Source organism: Saimiri boliviensis, chromosome 2, assembly GCF_048565385.1.
Source record: "Saimiri boliviensis isolate mSaiBol1 chromosome 2, mSaiBol1.pri, whole genome shotgun sequence".
NCBI lineage: Eukaryota > Metazoa > Chordata > Mammalia > Primates > Cebidae > Saimiri > Saimiri boliviensis.
This window is the reverse complement of record NC_133450.1, coordinates 117,134,350-117,151,256: the sequence shown is the minus strand read 5'-3', so window position 1 is coordinate 117,151,256 and position 16,907 is coordinate 117,134,350. Positions and strand designations below refer to the sequence as shown.

General features: G+C 41.2%; 1 protein-coding gene across 6 annotated transcripts in view; it reads right to left on the bottom strand.

Moving 5' to 3' along the window:
• The window catches only part of MEIS2 (Meis homeobox 2), a 213,306-nt gene that overhangs the window by 135,703 nt on the left and 60,696 nt on the right, over window positions 1-16,907 (bottom strand). For all 6 annotated transcript variants that reach the window (XM_074394115.1, XM_003935738.4, XM_003935741.4 and 3 more), the window contains one exon: window positions 11,818-11,963. In XM_074394115.1, the coding sequence (XP_074250216.1) occupies window positions 11,818-11,963 (146 nt within the window). The remainder of the gene's footprint in view (window positions 1-11,817; window positions 11,964-16,907) is intronic.

Sequence of the window (16,907 nt, the reverse complement as noted above, 5' to 3'; positions counted from 1 at the left end):
TCACCACGCCCTGAAATGTTTGTTTTTATCAGCACAAAGAGTTAACAGATTATCCTCACTATCTAAAGGTAGGAAAGTTGCAGTTTCAAAAATGATTTACAGACATATCTAGTGTCTTCTCCAACCATAGAGTCATGCAATTTTAAGCATACCTCTTTTTATGTAACTGATTGTATACACATTTTAAATAAGCATGGGGGTATCTGGAATAGTCATGGACAAAAGGGTACAAGAACATAGGACCAAAGAGCATTAAATCATTTTTCTGTCAAACTTGCTCTGCAAAAAAAAAAAAAAAAAAAAAAAAAAAAAAAAAAGAGAGAAAAAACGAAAAAGAAATGAAAAGAAAATATTCAAAAATTTTAGAGGATTTCCAGACTGGCAACAAAGGTCATATTAAAAACTAATGCCGGGCCGGGTGCGGTGGCTCAAGCCTGTAATCCCAGCACTTTGGGAGGCCGAGGCGGGTGGATCACGAGGTCAAGAGATCGAGACCATCCTGGTCAACATGGTGAAACCCCTTCTCTACTAAAAATACAAAAAATTAGCTGGGCATGGTGGTGCTTGCCTGTAATCCAGCTACTCAGGAGGCTGAGGCAGGAGAATTGCTTGAACCCAGGAGGCGGAGGTTGCGGTGAGCCGAGATCGTGCCATTGCACTCCAGCCTGGGTAACAAGAGCGAAACTCCGTCTCAAAAACAAAAAACAAAAAACAAAAAAAACCCCCCAAAACTAATGCCTTTTTACATGATCATATTTAAGTACACTTAGGTGTTTTACTAGAAAACATAAAACCTGCAGTACTAAGCTCTAAGAGGGGTTTTTATCAAAGTACCATCAGGTAATCCATGAGATTTTGCTACACAGTTCTAAGTTTATAGATTCCCAGAAACTAACACAAAAACTGAGCCTGTAATTGACTATTAATGACCCCATGTTCCCATGCTCTCCTACTACGTTTTTAAAACATTGACTGTGAGGAAGGGTTTAAAACAAGCATAGCAACCCATGAGCTGCCTGCAGGTATCCTGAAACACTGAAATGGAACCTGTAACTTTTCACCATGGGGAAAAAAATCAGGTTGCTTTACAGAGAGTTCCAACGTTTCACCAAACCTACAGGGAATAATCCAGCATTCATCTTTTCTATTGATAAACGCCTTTTTCTTTTTCAAAGACTAGTGTAGCACCACCCCAGTACACTTGGGTTGTTTTTTGTCAGCATACGATGGGATCACACCATGTATTCCGGATAAGGAAAAAGCCATTTCCCAATTGTCATGTGGCCTGACTCATGGGAATATACTTTTCTAAATTATTATAGAATTAAAAAATACTTCCAAGACAAAATTAATTCTGGAATGTTTGTGATTGCAGGAGATAGATGCAAAAAGTAAAATAAAATCTAGACAGTTATATTATAATGTGATAACAGAAGTATTTAACAGCAGCAGCAAGATTTGATGCAGGGATTAACAAGAGGAGATCTTCATTAACTGGCTGGCTATGTCAGGCAAATCGGGTATCAGCAAATTTGGCGGGGGGTTGGGGGGAAGAGTGGTGGCTGGAAGAGAACTAATTAGTGGCCCATGTTAATTTTCTATAATGCTCAGAATAACTAGATAATAACATTCTCTTCATTTCTTGTCATCGCAGCATCCCATGACAATATCTCTTGAGTTGTAATTCTTTTTGTGTGGACAATCAAGTCAGATTCAACAAATATTCATGTTACCTATTATAACCAAGAAGTAAAACTATAGTTTAAGAAAAATTATCTGCCATTATATTGTGACTTGACAACTTATCCACTATTAGATAAAAACAACTTAAATTAGTTCTGGCAGATTTGGGATTTGGCAGTTCAGAATATGAATAGCAAATGTAAAAGCATGAAAATGGCATTACTATTATGTTTTAAGAGGATAATACACCTTTAAAGGGTGCCAGTGATTATTCTGCATACTGTAAACAACTGCTGCCAATCAATTTAGAAAGTGGCACACAGCACATAAATGTAGTAAGGCAAATTCCATTCAACCCACCTAATGCTTCCTACCCAAGTCACTATTTCTTAACCGGAGAAATGGGGCTGGATATCATCTTTACACTTTATAATCTGTTCCAAATTGCACAAACAGAGTGCAGCCTGGAGAAGGCAGGACATTTCCAGGAGTCTTCTGAAATCTGTGCAGTAACACTCTCTATAATTGAAATCAGTCTTGAACGTTAAGGTCATCTTCTGACCCTGTCCTGCAGCAAAGCTGAGAGACAGTCAGTATTCTCATAACCCAGTCAACTTAGCCTGTAATTCCCAATCACTCCACTTCTCCATGGAATATACTTGCAATCTGTGGTCATGTGGAATGAAGAAATGGAAATTTTCCCTATGATCTGAATGAATATTCAGGGATTTCACTAAATAGCATTTAATGGCACTCTCTTTCTGGAGTTTTTAAATAGCTGAATATTTAATATGCACATGCCTTCTATATTCCTTTATTCAAGGGTCCTCAATTTCCCATCTCCTTGAATTCTTTAACATATTTTTAAACAATTACACTTTGAGTGATATTTTATGAAATTAGGTGCTAAACTTTGAGCTAATAACTATTTTGGTTTCTTTTTGACGGTAATTTAATAAGCCTTTCATTCTTCAATCTTTTCATTCAATTCCCTTTTTTTTTTAAGTAGACTATATTTATTAGATCAGTTTTAGGTATACAGCAAAACTGAGAGGAAGGTACAGAGATTTTCCATAAATCCCTGGGCCCCCACATGTACTACATTTGTTACAATGATGAACCTACATTGACACATCATAATCACCCAGAGTCCATAGTTTCCATTAGAGGTCACTCTTGGTGCTGTGTACATTCTATGGGTTTGGACAAATGTATAATGCCACGTATCCACTATTATAGTATCATCCAGAGTAGTTTTGCTGTCCTAAAAACTCTTGTGTTCTGCCTATCAATTATCTATTTTTAAAATGTGTCTGTCAGTTAGTAGCTCATAATCTGGGAGGTAAGTTTCTCAGTCTATCTCAGGTGAACCTCTTTTGAAACAGGATTGTCTGATGTACTTTGAAATGTCTTGACATATCCTAAAATGCTTTTGCATTGAGGAGACTATGCATTTCATTACCCCATGAAAAGCCATTGCACCACCACTGTACCAGTGACTTTACCTCAGTGTCACTCAGAACCATGTGAACAAAGGCTGCTGAATCCCAAACACATTAGTCTTTCCATGCAGAAGCCCTCAAAATCCAATTCAAAACACCAAGTTGGGACTACAAGCAAAAGGTTATGACATAGCAATAGGCAATTGTTTCCCCCTCAAGAGAGACAAAGTAAATTCAGGCGCAATTTTCTCTCTTCTAGAGGAGCTTCTAGGATTCAACACAACATTAAATTTTTGGCCTGTCTCTTTAATTTGAGAAATTGTAAAAACGACAACAGATGGCACACAGAATTGACTTAAGTCCTCTATTCTTTACCGAAGAAGGGAGTGCAGAGAAACTTTGATAAAGGCAGAAGCTCAGTATGCAGGTCACTATTAAAATTATCTGGTGGCCCTTTGGACAGCTAGCATCAGAACACTCAGGCTTTCGTTTTTAGACATTCTTTAAAACTAGTGATATTGTAGGTTGCCACTGGTGATCACAGCCCCAACAGGCAGCACCCTCCCATCCCAATAAGGACATGATGGATGTGCCATTAACTCTGAACCTCAGCAACCTCTGAAATTACCCTTCTGCCCACCCCCAACTCCCATCCCCACCCCTCAAAATCATTATGAAATAAGAAGAACACTCAAGCTTACACTTAATTGGAAACACTGCAAAAGAAGAGGAATGCTTAGGACAGCATGTCTACAGGAAAATAAATCACCCAGCATTGTTATTTAATGCATTGTGACATCATTTCCTGAAATTAAACAGAGATGACACCAGTTCATACAATCTCTAGTATAAGATTCCATTCAAATAATTCACAGATGTGTTCTCCTGGCAAGCAGGAAAACAATGCAAAGGCTAAGGCTAGGGGTGGCCCAACTATGCTGCATGTTTGTGGGAAGCTGTCTCTGCGAGTGTTTTCAGCTGTGTATTCTGCATGTGCATTTCCACAAAAATATTTCTCATGAGCCTCACTTGCATGCATGCAAACAGTGGCATCTCTGAACATGAGAAAAACCATCTCTTACTGTATAACTAAGGTCAACATTTCCTATTTGATATTAATTTGGCTCATAGCTATTTGTATTATGTAGACCGTCTCAGAATCACGAAGGCACTAATTTCCAAGCAGAAATAACTCATGTCCGTGAAATACTGATTCAATTAACCATTCAAGATATCTTAAAAGATGTCTAATGATAGAAATTATCACAGTGTCTCCAGGGATACATTTGTGGAAATGGACAAGCGGAGAAAACGGGGCTAGAGGATGAACAAGGTGGGTAGCTCGCTCTCTCTAACTCTTGGTGACTACATAAGATCTGAGATGCCTCAAGCAGCTGGAAAGCCAAGCACACAACCAGAAGGCCAGAATACCTGATGTTTGTGCAGCCCATCACATTTCACAAACTGACTACCTCACTGGAGCCACACAGCAACTCAATCAGCTAAGTAGGACAGATCACTGACTTTTCTCATTTTGATGGTAAGAAATAGGTTCAGAGAGGTTGAATATCACGGAGTTTGCACTTAAGGCTTGTAAGTTCACAGTTGGTGACCCCTTTTTAAAAAGCCATTATCATGGCCAAGTGGAGTGGCTGGCACCTATAACCCCAGCACTCTGGGAGGCTGAGGTAGGAAGATCACTTGAGGTCGGGAGTTCAAGACCAGCCTGGGCAACATAGTGAGATACCATCTCTACAATCAATCAATCAATCAACCAATAAAAAATAATAAAAACTATAAAATTCTGTCTTGCAGAGAGCCCAGATTTTCATACTCTAAGGAAGATAGTAACTCTATATTCTGTTTATAACCTGGAAGACAAATGGCAAAAGAGAGCATTCTGTCCTGAAAGTTGCACCATTGGAGACATTCTGAACTACTCCATAGACCTTTGCTTCTCCACCATCCACCCCATCCCTGAAGGCTCACTAGGACACTGGCTTTCACTGACACCAGGACTCTCTGATGCTATCACCTAGCATCAACAAGCAGCCACCGAATGTTAATATGGCTTTCAGAAGGCAGAATGTAGACCATGTTCTCTCTCCTGCTGAGGGGTATTTGTCTCCTACTGAAGGATATTGCATTTTTTTTTTTTTCCAGGCTGGAGTGCAGTGGCACAATCTCCACTCTTGCAACCTCTGCCTCTGGGGCTCAAGTAATTCTTGTGCCTCAGCCTCCCCAGTAGCTGGGACTACAGGCGTGTGCCAACATGTCTGGCTTTTTGCATTTTTAGTAGAGATGAGGTTTCATTATGTTGCTCAAGCTGGTCTTAACTGCTGGCCTCAAGCAATTTTACCCGCCTGGGCCTCCCAAAGTGCTAGGATTACAGGTGTCAGCCACTGCCCCCAGCCTGGTTTTTCTTTCTTTCTTTCTTTTTTTTTTTTTTTGAGACAGGGTCTCACTTTGTCACCCAGCCTGGAATACAGTGCCATGATCATGGCTCCATGAAACCTTTAACTCCTGGGCTCAAGTGATCCTACCACCTCATCCTTCCAAGCAGCCAGGATCACAGGCATGCACCACCGTGCCCAGCCAATTAAAAAAAAAAGATTGTAGAGATGATGTCTTGCTATGTTGCCCAGGCTGGTCTCAAAACTCCTGAGCTTCAGGTATTTCTCCCACCTCAGCCTCCCAAAGTGTTGGGATTACAAGCGTAAGCCACTGCACCAGCCATATTTGGGATTTGTTTGGCAAAACCCGGTCTCTCTATCTCCACAATCCCAGGAACAAATCTAGTAACTTTGGATGCCCAGGCCCGTTGGTCAAAGCCCCCTGCCCCCATTTAACTAGATTAAAGTGAGAATTATAGTTACTTAACATTACGTACTTATTATAAGAACCAGTCACAGGGCTGAGTAGTTTATATTATTTCATTTAATCCTTGAAATAACCCTACTAGATGGAACCAGAATTATTCTTATTCTACAGATATGAAAAATGAGCCTCAGAGAGGGTAATGGCTCAAGATCAAAAATCTACTGTGCTGCAGATTCCAGGCCCTCTGCTCTTAACCTCAACACCGGACTGCCTCATTTAAGAAGGAAGCCATCTGGGTCTGCACAAGATAAAAACTAGTCAAAGGGCAAAACAGTCTAAGTCTCTCTGTTTCTCTTTCTCCCTCTCTCTCTCTTCCCATGAGAGAGAGAGGGAGGGAGGGAGGGAGGGAGGGAGAGAGAGAGAGAGAGAGAGAGAGAGAGAGGAGAGAGAGAGAGGAGAGAGGAGAGAGGGAGAGAGGGAGAGAGGGAGAGAGGGGGAGAGAGAGAGAGAGAGAGAGGACATCATAATAACAAATTTAACATTACTAAGTTTGCTGTCACTTGGTCTTGATGAACTCACTGGAGAAGAGAGGCAGGTTCCTCTAACATAACATGGAACTGTGTTTACTCATAACTTGGGTGCACTGTCTCTGTAGGATGGTATCTTTTAAAACACATTTTTATTACCAAACCCAGTCCTTTATACAATCCCATAAGACAGATTCTAAGAGGCAAGCAGTAAAATGAGTAAACACCTGAGAGGTGGGCTTCATTCCTCTCCCCAGTCCCTGAAGATGTGAAGAGGGGACAAACCTTTTTGTCATGAACAAAAGGCAGAGGCTTTAGAATCTGCAGTTTCAGGATGGCGGCATACATAGTATTTTATCACTTTTTTTTTTTTTTTTTTGAGATAGTATTTCATTCTGTCGCTTAGGCTGGAGGGCAGTGGTTCCATCCTAGCTCACTGCAGCCTCAAATTCCTGGGCTCAAATAATCCTCCCATTTTCGCCTTCTGAGTAGTAGGGACCACAGGCATGTGTGAGACCACACCAGCTAAATTTTTATTGTTCTGTAAAGATGGGATCTCATTATGTTGCCCGGGTTGGTATCAAACTCTGGGCCCCAAGAGATCCTCCCACCTCAGCTTATATCGCTTTTAAATATAAAACTTGCTTCTGGTATTGTAACACATCTTTGAAAGAAGTCCCACATCTCCTAAGTGTGAGCTTTAACCCTATGTTTTCAAATACGAAGACCTTTAGCCAGAAACTGGTATGAGCAAGTGGTGGCTTTGTGTGTGAGCACTTCCTGTTTCTATTCCATGATCAAATATATTATTTGTAGCACGAGTGGAGGAGCTCTTGAAGGTGGCAAGTGGAGGTGCCCGAGGGCCTAATTGAGCACACTAAGGGCTTCTTGGCGTGGAGGAGTTTTTCAGGGTTATGAATAAACTGTCAGCCTGCGTATTATTGTTTGCTGCTGCTTTCTTCAGCTTTGAAGTCAAATAAAAACAGTTCTAATGGCAGGGTTACTTTTATGATAACATAATCTCCATGTGTTTGCAAAAGGAATGTACTTCTGTAGGAGTTCCCTAAGTTTTTGTCTGTTTGTTTGTGTTGCCACTGAGTACTTTCCAGCAAAGGCACACCCATTTCCAAGAGATTCTTCAATCTTCACTGGATTTCTTAGCTTGAGGAGTTAGGCAGAACCATCAACCAATGGAAGAAGGTAACGGTATACACAACGTTTTCCCTAGTGGATTTTCTAAAAATATGTATAGATAGATTTATTTTGTTAAAATTTTCTGTGAGTTTTTAAAGAGGGGATTTTTCTAAGGGCCATTTTGAAAATGGGTAGTTAGAAACTAAAAACTTGAGGAGGCTAATTATTAATATTTAGCACCAGATTAAGCAAATTCAAAGTGCTTAATTCTGACTATGGAAACTGTTTATCAAATAACCTGATTTCCTAAACACCACTTTGGACTTTGTTTAAATATTTGCCTCGGTGTAATCAATTAATGCAAGTTTGTTACCTTTTCCCCTAAAGTTGGTGGTGCATAGGAATTTGAGAGATTCTTTTAACTGTTACAGTCCTAGCGGAACTTGTTCTCCCAAGAAAACTGAGGGTGAATGATTTTTGTCATATTGAGACTAAGACTTAACAATTGCTACAGTTGGTCTTTGTTGAGGCAGGTTTTTTTCCACCTCTGGGCCTTTTGAGGTATTCAGAATAGGTGACAATAGCTTGCAGTTGAGAACATATGTAGAAAGACCCCTGTGGCTTATTGGGAAAAGTTGCTCCACGCTGGTTGGGTGTTTGGAAAAAAAAAAAAAAATACAACCAGAGTTCTTTTATGTTCTGCTAGTTAATGAATGCATGAATGTCAAAATGGGCCAATGGCCCATTCAGGGGGCAAAGCCTTAGCAGCCCCCTTCTTTAAGAACACATCCTGGGATGCAAAATACATTTGCTTAACAAATTAAAATAATGAGATAATTCAATTAGCTTCTTTTTTAAAAAAAGAAAGAAAAAAGGGTACATCGGGGATTATTGTAATACAAGAACAGGTCACACTGCACAAAAGGGAACAAACCAGTTTCAAATCATGTTAAAGAGACTAATAATGGAGGAATGCACATTGAATCATGCACTTGTAAAGAAATTTACATGAAATAATAATTTAGACTACATCTATTTTCAGTGAGCCAGAGCCAACATTTCACTTTGAAAGTTGAAATTAATTAAATGACAGAAAAATATAGTGGGGCATCTCTAGTTCCAAGGACTTCCTCATGCCTGTTAGTGCATGTAAGAAAAGAAATCTAAATTAACATGTCGCTAGTTAGGGGTCTCTATTCTTGGTTTCTGAGCTCAGAATTATAGCTGAGTAAATCTTTCAGCTCATTAAAGACTGGAAAGTAAAAGTGTTACAGGACCATCCTCATCAAAGTTACTGAACCTCTTCTCTGCAGTGGGGTGAAGTGTGGATGAAGAAGGAAAACATTTTCAAAGAGCAAGCAGGGAATTTCCTTAAGCTACAAGGGAGGTGCCGAAAAGGCAGGGGAGCGGCGCAGAGAGAAAGATGGGAGACAAAGCCAGTGGGAGAAGTAATGAAAGGGGCATGTTGTGAAGAAGGTCAGGAGAGAAAGAAAGCACTTAGGGAAAAGCAAAAGCAAAGAGAAAGGGGGAAAAAGTGGAAAGAACGACCCGTGAGGCTGGGACAGGGCATTGCTCTGACTAAATGTCCTTGAGCAGAACCGGAACTTAGGAGCATGGGAAAGGAGCTTATCCATCCTGCAACGCGTCCCTCTCATTTGAAAAACAGGGAAACAGAAGGTCCAGGGAACGGAACGGACTTCACTGAGGTTCAGCCAGTAGAGAGCATCACAGAGTGTGAAATGCAGACTCCCCAACTCCCCGAGCATAGGCTCTTTGAGTCCTCTCTCCCCACGCGGAGGACAGGCATTCATTAAAAACTGTAGTTGTACAAAGCCTTGCATACATTCAGCTACATGGAAGCACTCTCGAGATGAGTACAAGCTCTTACCATTGGTTCGTAGCACAGCAGTTACAACACGCACCCAGAAATAACTGGCCACCCACAATTCTCAGCCTGTGGCCACGGTGCATGCTGGGTGCCGTCCTGGGCAGCTGGGTGGGAGGTAAGGCGTTAAGGGCTCCTGACACTCCCACCTGAGATTCAACTCACAGACTACAGGTGTAAGGCGTTCTCTATTTGGAAAGGTTGGGGTAGCAGGCAGCTTTCAAAACAAGGAAAGAAAATAGCACCTGGCTTCTCCACGTTTCTCCCTTGTGACTCTGATCATACTGATGGTGAAGACTGTGAGATTTCTATGCAACTGTTAAAGGCGATCATCATTTTTGGCAAAGCCATCGTAATGTGGAAAAATCACGAAGTTGGGGACTTGGAAGGGTTGGGTCCCTGCCTCAGCTTGTCCTTCAGCTAGTCAGTTCCCTTTCTGGATCTCTGCTTCCTCATCTGTAAATGTAGCAGCTGCATTCTCTAAGGTTCTACTGTTCTCTGACATTGGATTTGATGACAGAGAGGTTGAAAACACATGTAGCTGTTTGCGTGGAGAGCAGCTGCTGAAGTCTTTATTTTCCACCAAGAAAGACCAAGCATGAAGGAAGACAGAGCGAGGAAACCAACCAGGTGAGCTGGTCAGGAGAAGGCAGCTGGCCTGCCATCCGCAGCTACGCCGCCTTTCTTAGTTGCTACTCTAACCAAACCAACCTTCATTTAAAACTGAGAAACCCCTCCCCTCACACTCACTCGACTTCCAAATTAAAAACATTTTACAGGTTAGTAAATCTCCAGCTGAGGTGATGTAGCAAAGAACAGCTGTGAAGTAATTTTGATAATGATGAGAATAATAACCACATGGCAAGGTTCAGGGCTTTGCTGTTGCAGCTTCAGTGCTCCTGAATAGATAAAAGTGATTAAATACTCCTGATTATCCCTGACCAATATGTAATGGATTTACAGCCCTTTCAATTAGTCAGTATTTGCTTAGGACTCATTATTTTGTCTTTGGTTAAGTAATCAGCCCAGAGACCGCATGTTCTGTCTAATTCCTCTGAGCCGAGTCAGTGCAGGGCCCTGACCTTTGAAATGGCCATAGCTGCAAGGCAAGAATAACCACTACCAGGGCAGCCCCGATGGTTCTCCCAGCTAATCCTGACACCACAGGCCGGATCAATACACCTTAGTTTGCTACTAATGTCCTTACATCAAAATGGCCGATTTAGGAATGTGAATCTATCACTTTGCCCTCCCCACCACCGCTCCACCCCTTGCCCTTTGTAGCTCTGCAGGAAGAGCAGCTCAGCAGCCACCACCATAAATAAAAGTGGAACCTTGTCCTGGACCCATGACACTGTAACTAATGTCATTCAGCACAGCAACGTACAAGTTGGATAATCAAAGAAGACCTTCAGCTTCCAATGTGCTACTCTGTTTTTAAGTATTAGCCTAAATAGAATGGCCTGAAAACAATATTATAGCAAGAAGCATCCTCTGAAATTTTTACTGGTTTCCCAGAATTTCCAAATGAACAGTAAAATATGAGCATGCCTAGTTTCTCTGTAAAAGTATATTGTAATTTTTTTTTGGTCATGAGAGTCTTAGAGTCAACAGTATGTATCCACACATACAAGGATTGCAAACAGGAAGATAAATTGTTACTTTTAAAATGTTGCACATAGTAAAACCAACAGGGTTAGCATTTAAGATAATGAACTTGAACAGCTAAAACAAGAATCTTTAATGTCCACCTTGCAAACAAAGGCATTATAGCACCTATAACCCTTCTGAATTTGTCATATAAATACATGACACATTTGCAAACTGCTTCAACAATTAAAGCTGCACCTGATACTGTTAGCCTGGACATGCATGTGGCAAGGTGCTTTTTTTTTTTTTTTTTTTTTTTTTTTTTTTTTTTTGCCTCCTAGAGGAGATGGCTTTGTAATCAGCAAAGTTTATGGATTCGTGAGCTCCTTACAGCCATTTCCCTTGGTTGCTGTTGTGTTACCCAAAGTTGCTCTCATACCTTTTAGCATAAATAACAAATTTACTTATATCTGTAGTTCAGGGTCTTAGACCATTTTGAATAAAGTCCATTCCTGGCTTCTTAAAACCAAAACCTGCTACTTTCTAGAGGGTGCTCTTTGGATGGTAATAGTTGATTAAAAAAAAAAAAAAAAAAACAAACCCTCGACTGCCCTGTTAGTCATCAGATTTCAAGAATAAGAAAATAGGCACCTTAATTTAAAAAACAATCTGTATGAAACCGTACAACTTGCTAGCAAAACAAAAACTGTTTTTTTTCTCTTTCATCTTGACTTACTGTGAGATGCTGGAAGAGCCATGCTCTCATGATATTTGTTGCTACTTTGGGGAAAATGCCTCTTTTCTTCTGGCGTTTTTTGTCCTTATCCGGATCATCATCATCACCTGTACCAGGTGAAGCTACACTGTTGTCTAAACCATCCCCTAGTAGAAAGAAATAAAAATACATTAGAGAAAACATCGCAAGGGTGCCAACAAGTGCAGCTAATGATGAGCTCAGCTAAGCTTGTTGAAAGAAATCCATTAAGCGGGTATATTCTCTTTCATTAAAGTATAATTGGAGACACAAATATGTAAAAGACAGAATTAAACCAGGCCTCTTCAAATGTTAATTTTGTGTGTCTCACACTTGCCCATATCATTAATTCAATTATAATTGTGCACTTGACACAGTGCAGTAGCTCTTTGTCAATTATGGAATCCAATGTGGGAAAACCGCCATCAGAAAACCCACTGGGTGGAAACGCATCCCCATTCCCAGAGTGAACACATACTATAGGGTAATCAAGTTAAATGTTCTGTAGTCTATATATTCTAGGCTGTCTGCATAGGTGACAGTAACTGTGTCACTGTTCATTGCACATAACGCACTGCCTGCTCAGCCCCTCCTAGAGCTGTCACCTCCTAAGCACGCACATTTGCGCACTTCTCCTATGACCCTGCACTCGGCATTTGCATGACATGAAAACTTTTAGCTCTCTGCACCACTGATCATTATCATGGAAAAAAAAAAAAAGATACACATCAAGGTAGGGTGCTCACTTAATCAGAAGTTTCTATCAACATCTTTCTCTTCTGTGCTTTTCTCCAGCATTAATTGTGCATTAGCAAAAATCATTTACTTTTAACAGTCATAGTTATTTTTTCTTGCCCTCCGGCAAAAATGCCTTGAAAGCCTGCCTGCAGGGCATCTAAATTATGTATCTGAAAAACTCTTCTGGCAAGGCATTGCAGGACCCCTACTTTCTTAAAATTCATACGAGCACGTCTTCCTGTTTTTGGGAAGGCATCAATCAAGAGCAGCAATATATGCCATATCCCTACATTAATATTTGAACTAATAACTTTAAAAAAAGGAAAGAAACAAGATCCGACTTGTGGCATAATCAAATGCAAAATAAATGAAGAATACGGGGACAGCACTGGGGCTTTATAGATGGCTGTGTTTTCCTTGCACATCATTAGCCTGGAGCCACACGAAAGAGGAAAACAGAGAAGTAGAGAGTTTATGCTCCCTGCTGGTGTTTAAGAAGCCAGGGTCCTGGAAGGACATCTGGGAATTGCACTGAGATGGGGGTTTTTGTAATTTAAGAATAGACATTCATTAGCAGTAAATGCCATAAATCCCATGCTAAGTAAAAACCTTGTCCAAGAAAGCCTAAAACAATAAACTCTGTGCTCAACGTAGCCTGAGCTGGACGCTCTGTAGCTTCCCAAGGAATATGAGAGACCCAGCAGCTCATTCCCAGCCCTGCTCCCTCCTCTCGGACTGTGCTACAGCACAGCCATCCTGCCCACTGGGCCACTTGCCTTCTAACTTCTGGGTCTGCTCTGTGGGCTTCCCTGTACCTGTGCTTTTCCTTTCTTGCCAAAAAAAGCCTTCAACCTTCTTTGACCAGAGAAGCAGAAAAGCCACAGCAAAGAGCTGGCAGATTAATTTTATTGACATTTCCATTTTCACTGCAATGCGATACCCTCCATCACATGGAAGAGATGACCCTCACTATTTACAGACTGACAGGCCACTTCATTACAACCACCCTGCCCCAAGGCAAAGCAGCTCCCTTCCATCTGCCCAAACACTAGAGCATGACCCCGAAGTTGCTGTTCTCTTTTTCTTTGCCTTCTGTTGTAATAATAATAATAAAAAAAGACCCCATATAGTCAAAGAACAAATCGGTATACAGAAAAGCAAGAGGCGTTTGACTCTTTCAATACTGAATATAGGGAGTCTAGTTTTCATCTGTCACCCTCCCTGCACACCCATGTACACCAGGGGTTGCCTGGACAAGAAGACACACACGCACACATACACGCACACCCAAGCTCGTGCGGGGACACGTGCACACGCTTTCCACCATGCCAAGGAACTGCTGCAAGGCAAATTCTCACCCACACTAATGGCTTCTGACTGCTCCTTGGCAACCCTAGCATTTTAACCTGGGTGGATGTGCTCTCCAAAATACAGACACTGGAGCGATCTCATCAGCTGTTCATGTGACACAGATGGAGAGTGGCTATTAGGAGCCAGGCAGTGGGCCTTGGGGATCTGAGGTGCTGTTCTGTAGCCTGAGGCGATTTTGAAAAGCAGTACCCGGAGATGAGGAAAAAAAATCCGCACTGCAAGTGGAAGTTTGAAGTCAGTCAGTCAGTCTGTCTACCTACCGTGGATAAAGATATCTTTGTCTCTTAATGTGAAATCTATGTAGGCTATCTGAATGTACATTTCAGATAATGTATGTATGGAATAACTCTTCCTTCAATGTCTTCCAAATATAAAAACACACTCTGTAAACAATGCCTGTGTGTATATATTTCTTTCTAAGCACATATGGTTTCTGTGTATATGTTTAAGCTGAAATTGTCAGGATTTTGTTAAAATCTCATTTAGCTTTTTTTTGATAGATTTTTGAATGCACTTATTTTAAAAGGTTAATGGCTTAATTGAAGGAAGTTCAACGAAAAAAGACATTTGCCTTTTTAACCCAATCAATGACCTTAAAAATGAGAGACAGCATTTCCACAGTGCATTTTTTCTTTCTTAAAAGCAAGGAGGGCTGGTAACACCTTCAAACTATACGATTCACTATATTTAGCTCCAGAAAAAATATAGCTAGATTGAACATCCTCTGATGACTGACAAACTCTAGAAGACAGGAGCATCATGTACATTTTAATATAAAGCAATCCATTGTATATAATTGAAAATATTTGCATTTAGATCCAGTGTAACAAAGAGTTATAAACAATAATGTGTCTAGTATTGTATTAATTTAAAATTTTATGTCTAGTATCTAGTCATTAATATGTTTATACCTCTATAAAAAGGGGAATTTTCATCTCCCTCATATAACAATAAATACAATTGTATTTTCCTCCAATGGACTGTGGGCCAACTCCAGCACAGAGAACTAAGAACAGCATAGAGAAAATTTTTGAAGGGCAACTGTGTGAACTGCAACCTAAAATAAAATTTTGCAGCTGATGCTAGAGTTAGTAACTCAATGTGGATATTGTTTTTTGTTTGTTTGTTTGTTTTAAGGCTGTGTGTGTGTATAACTGGCAATCCTTGGCACATGCGTCAAATGAGTTTATGTGCTGAAAAAGGTATGTATACCAGCACAAATGCACGTGCCAAATGAGGTAAGGAGATAGCATCTGAAGTTAGGATTCAAAATTGTGGAATCCTTGAGGGCAGGAACTATTTCTTGTTTATCTTTTGATTATGAGAGGATACCTCCTTGTCTGACTCAGAGCAGATACCCAGTGATTATCTGTTGGGTGAGGAAATGACTAAACTTATCTATCAGCTTATGCAAGGGCCCTCCCCACTTTTTGCCAACCCCTACAGTGGGGCAACTGCCCACATTATATACCTAAAGGGCGAAGGCCTTGTTCCTCTGGAACAGCTGAGTGGGTTACCTGTGTGCACACACTAACTTCTAAACATGCCAGGAACAGAGCTTCTTTGAAGAACTCAGTACCCACAGGGCTTTATTGCAGTGCTGAACCAAAGGCCATTCCACCAGCATTGCCACCTCTGATGATGAAAAGCTATATAAAGAAATACTGGGCATGCTTCTTTTGAAAGGTTGCCAATCCCTTGACCAAGGGTATAGTCTTAAGTTCTTGGTAAACAAACTCAAAATAAATGTGCATTAGTGAAACATATTGTGTGTGACCACAGAAAGGAAGACTCAAGCCCTGTGGACAGATAAATCTGAAGTGGATTAAATGATCAGCGGAGATTGTTAAAAACACAGGTCCCAGGCCTCATCCCAGACCTACTGATTCAAAATGTCCTAGGGCAGGGAAAAGGAGTTTGTATTTTTAACAAGTGTAAGTTTGCTTATGCAATCCGTGTAGCACTGGTGCTTTAACTGACTCTGGGAATCCACTGACTAGATTATCCAAATTAAAATGAGATGCAGCCTCAGGAACAGGTAGGTAGGTAGTGAAAATTCTACTATCCTCCCGTGAATGAGGTTAGTGGTCCTGGTGAGTAAGTGCAATCTGGCCTGGGCCTTATTCACTGTGGGAAAGCCCCATCCTAGTCTGGTAGTAAGGGTTAAATAGAAAGAAAGAAGCTACAGAAGATTGGCTCTGTGCATTGGCACCAGCTAAGAAATTGTGAGAAATGCAAATTCTCAGCCGTAGCTGAGACCTACTGAATCTGAAACTCTAGGTGTGGGGCCCTGTTAATTAGCCCTGCAACTGGGTCTGATGCCTACTCCAGCTCCAGAACCACTGCCATTAGCACAGAGAGCATCCCCTTGGCTTGCTATCCTGCTTTGTTGTTGTCTGAAGGCCTGAATCTAATCCCCAGGTCCTCCTCCTGTCTTAAGACTCTGAAGCATTTTGAGAGCATCTCTAGCTGGATTTGTACCCACCCATGCTCTCAAGGAAGTCACACATGCTTTCCTTAGCTGAGCAGATTATGCTCAGAGCATGACATTGCTCTGGTAGGTAGCTCCAGCATACACCTACTTAAAAGAGCAGTAGGCCGGGCGCGGTGGCTCAAGCCAGTAATCCCAGCACTTTGGGAGGCCGAGGCGGGTGGATCACGAGGTCGAGAGATCGAGACCATCCCGGTCAACATAGTGAAACCCCGTCTCTACTAAAAATACAAAAAATTAGCTGGGCATGGTGGCACATGCCTGTAATCCCAGCTACTCGGGAGGCTGAGGCAGGAGAATTGCCTGAACCCAGGAGGCGGAGGTTGAGGTGAGCCGAGATTGCGCCATTGCACTCCAGCCTGGGTAACAAGAGTGAAACTCTGTCTCAAAAAAAAAAAAAAAAAAAAAAAAAAGAGCAGTAATGAGACTGTCTAACTGCAGGAAGCTAAATCCTGGGATACCATGGGCATCT